We start from the raw sequence: 3,329 nt of genomic DNA on the forward strand, positions 1-3,329 counted from the left end.
AGTTTTTTTTTTTTTTTACGGGCATTAGCCCACCCGGGCACAGGTAATGACCCACATCAGGGCCTGGGGGGCGAAAATATAATAATAAATAATTATTATTATAATAATAATCATAATAATAATAATAATATCTATTATTTTTATTATTACAACAATTAATAAAATTAATAGCAAATTAATACAAATAAAATAATAAAAATAATAAAAATAATAACCATAAAAATATACAAAATTTAAAAAATAAATCAAGAGTGAGAAATTATATACATTATATATGTTGTGTTGTCCAAGTAAGAGAAACAATTGAGACCCTGCAATTGTGTGTAAAATGAGGCTGAAAGTCAGATCAGCAACCTGGGACTTGGTCACAATTTTCGTGATGCAATATGGCAGCAGGGTCTACCATTAGACAACACATTATGCTTCCAATATCTTCCCAGGCTATGGGATCAAACAATTCAACAGAATATTACCAAAGGCACTTCCCCTATTTACAGAATTACCAAGCATCATGTCATTCATTAATTAACAGGTTCTTCTCATTAATTTTTAACTAAATCTCTCACTCCCATGAAACACTTACTCTTATCTAAGTGTTTATGGTCAACTCATAGCCACATTACATATTTAAAGTACCAATTTCATTCAACTGAAAACTCTCTTCACCTTAAATCAAAGTTTGTTTTGTTTTAGGAGTAAATCTTGAGATCACTTTTCAACCAACATGGGCAGCAACTGGGGGAGATGCTGGTGCAAATATAGTGACAGCACTTGGTATTGCTCTGATCTTCATTGGCCGAACTTCAAAGGCTTCACTGTCTATGTTCAGCTCTCGATCAGTGCCCTGCAAGCAATGAAAGAAATGTCCAACTTCTACATTAAGACAGGATTACAGTAGGATCACAGCCTACTGTATATGGTATAAAAGGCACAATGAGTATACTTGAATAGTAGTGAAAGGGTTTAAGAGTCTCACTGTCTCACATTTATGGATCACTGTGATTACAGTACCTAGCTACAATATTGAGGGCAGTTCCAGAATGTTATTTGCACTGGGAATGTTCTATGTGGAGAAGGAAAACAAATAAGAAATTAAAACATATGTTACTTAATACTATAACAACAACAAAATTAAAAACTGCTGTTTAAAACTGTCAGATTAGGTAAAAAACAAATTAAAACCCATTTAAGATTTTTTAATCCTGTGTACCATACAGTATAGGGCATACAAAATAAAGAAGTTCAAAACAAGATTGTTTTGTGTGACTTAGATGAAGTTGGCAGATATACAGAAAGGTTAAAAACAGGAGGGGGAGAAGCATAATTTACAATACAGTATCTTCACTCAGTTACTTTCCCACTTGTGTAGACTATACATGGTTAAGTAGCTCCATTCTTTTGTAAGTAATGTACTGTACAGCAAATAGTAAGTGTTTCATATAAATGACAGTGGCCATTCTCAACACATCTCTGCAAACCAGTACTCTTAAACAAACCCCACAAGGCAATGAAGTGAATTAGAATTTGTCATTTTGATGCTGCTGCTGTAGTTAAAGCTTCAAATTATTATACTGAACATATTTCATAAGTTAATCATGAATGTCAAAACTTCTAGAACAATAATGTATTTTGTTTAACTTTGAAATTTTCCATTACATTTCACTAAATCACTTATGTGTTTCCTCTATCTTCAATTAATTTTATTTCTTTGATACTGCATCACATACTGTATACTATGCTTTACTCTTCCTCTTAATAAGTTCTTTCACCCATTGTATTCATTTACGTATCTAAAAAATTTCTTGCCTTTTTATTTTAAATTTGCACTTCTTGTCTCTACAAAATAAACCTACACTATCATAATTTCCCCAGCAAATATTCTAATCTCTTACTTTTTAACTTCTAATTTGTCTAATAACTAAAGTCAATGGCAATCTCATTCTACCCTAAGACACATGAAAAAAAGTTTTCTCTTTTCATACATCTCCTCCCTTTGGTATCCGATACATAATTTCAATATGTCATCCACATCTGCACAACTCCTTCCCCTAAAAATATAAAATTAATCATATCCTATTGTTTCACAACATGCACAGAGAAGAACGTCTTACCGTGGCTGTTTTAACATCTCCTGTCGGTCTTAATGTTACTTCCCCAACAGTAGTTTCTGAAGCATAACTTTTCAATTTATTCCATTCTCTGCTCCAACCTTCTTTTATAAAGTCAAATGTTCCAACATTGGCTGGACCTGAGATTTAGCATTAAAAACAACTAAAGAAACAATATGAAAGGGCAAAAAACAATAATATAGTCATTATATTGCAAAATTCAACCAAAGACAGTGACACGGCAACAACTGGCCAATCCTCTCACACTTTTCACAAGCACTTCACATGGGACCATTTATTTACCAAGTTTCTTACCTTTTCTGACACTAAATATTCTTTTGAATATTATATAATTTGCATTTAACCAAAGAATTAAGTGTTTACCTGTTTTTAGATGCAGAGCATAGCTGGGGATATCTGAGGATTGTTTAGTGTTTCTTGTAGTGATAACGAGGTCACAGATATTGTTGATATTTGTTTTGTGTTTTACTCCACACTCTTCATTAATTATGCTACTGTAGTCAACTTTAACCTCTGTAAAAAATTATTTAAAGATTATGTGCCATTGGACAAAAAGAAACTCAGAATACCTTGTCTCATTAAATTTCTCATCAAAGAATAAATTTTGAAGATAGCTTCTATTATATACACAAAGCTGAATTACAACTGCTATTTTCTGAAATTAAAAAAGTTTATCATCCAGACACAGTCATTCCCAAGCACTGATCTGGCTGATTCCTTGAGCCATGGAAGCATCAGCTAATATCAAATACATGAGCTAAAATTTTCTATTGTAATTTAATTTTTTCCTTTCATAATGCAGTACAGTAATGAGCATGTACTGTACAATGCATGAAGCAAATAATGCTTGACGATTTCTGTACAGTATAGATATTCTGTAAGTAAATACAAATCTGACAATTATGGAGTATAATGGATATCTAAAAAAGTATGAATGACTGTCTGTGATTTTCTAAATACAGGAATTGTTTTTCTCTTAATTTATCATTTACACCACCTGCTAGTTTAGTAACACTTTGGGTGATCAGTCTGTTATTTGTCCAGTATTAATAAAACTGTGCCATCAACATCCAATTATTTTCATAATGTTCTTGTAAATGATTCAAAGCGCAAAATGCAGTAATTTACTTAAAGCTATAGAGCAGCTAAAGAGATGCAGCATATATCATATTATAATGTGAGAGAGAGACCACAACATGT

The 3,329-nt window shown here is 32.1% G+C and overlaps 1 protein-coding gene across 1 annotated transcript in view; it reads right to left on the reverse strand.

The window, feature by feature from the left end:
- Window positions 1–326: 326 nt before the first annotated feature.
- LOC121873138 (acylglycerol kinase, mitochondrial-like) overlaps window positions 327–3,329 on the reverse strand; it is a 30,944-nt gene continuing 27,941 nt past the window's right edge. Inside the window, 3 exon segments of the mRNA XM_042376454.1 lie at window positions 327–844; window positions 2,112–2,248; window positions 2,493–2,642. Coding sequence (XP_042232388.1) covers window positions 716–844; window positions 2,112–2,248; window positions 2,493–2,642 — 416 coding nt within the window. The 3' untranslated portion in view covers window positions 327–715.

Source organism: Homarus americanus, unplaced genomic scaffold (genome assembly GCF_018991925.1).
Source record: "Homarus americanus isolate GMGI-L3 unplaced genomic scaffold, GMGI_Hamer_2.0 scaffold32929, whole genome shotgun sequence".
Lineage (NCBI taxonomy): Eukaryota > Metazoa > Arthropoda > Malacostraca > Decapoda > Nephropidae > Homarus > Homarus americanus.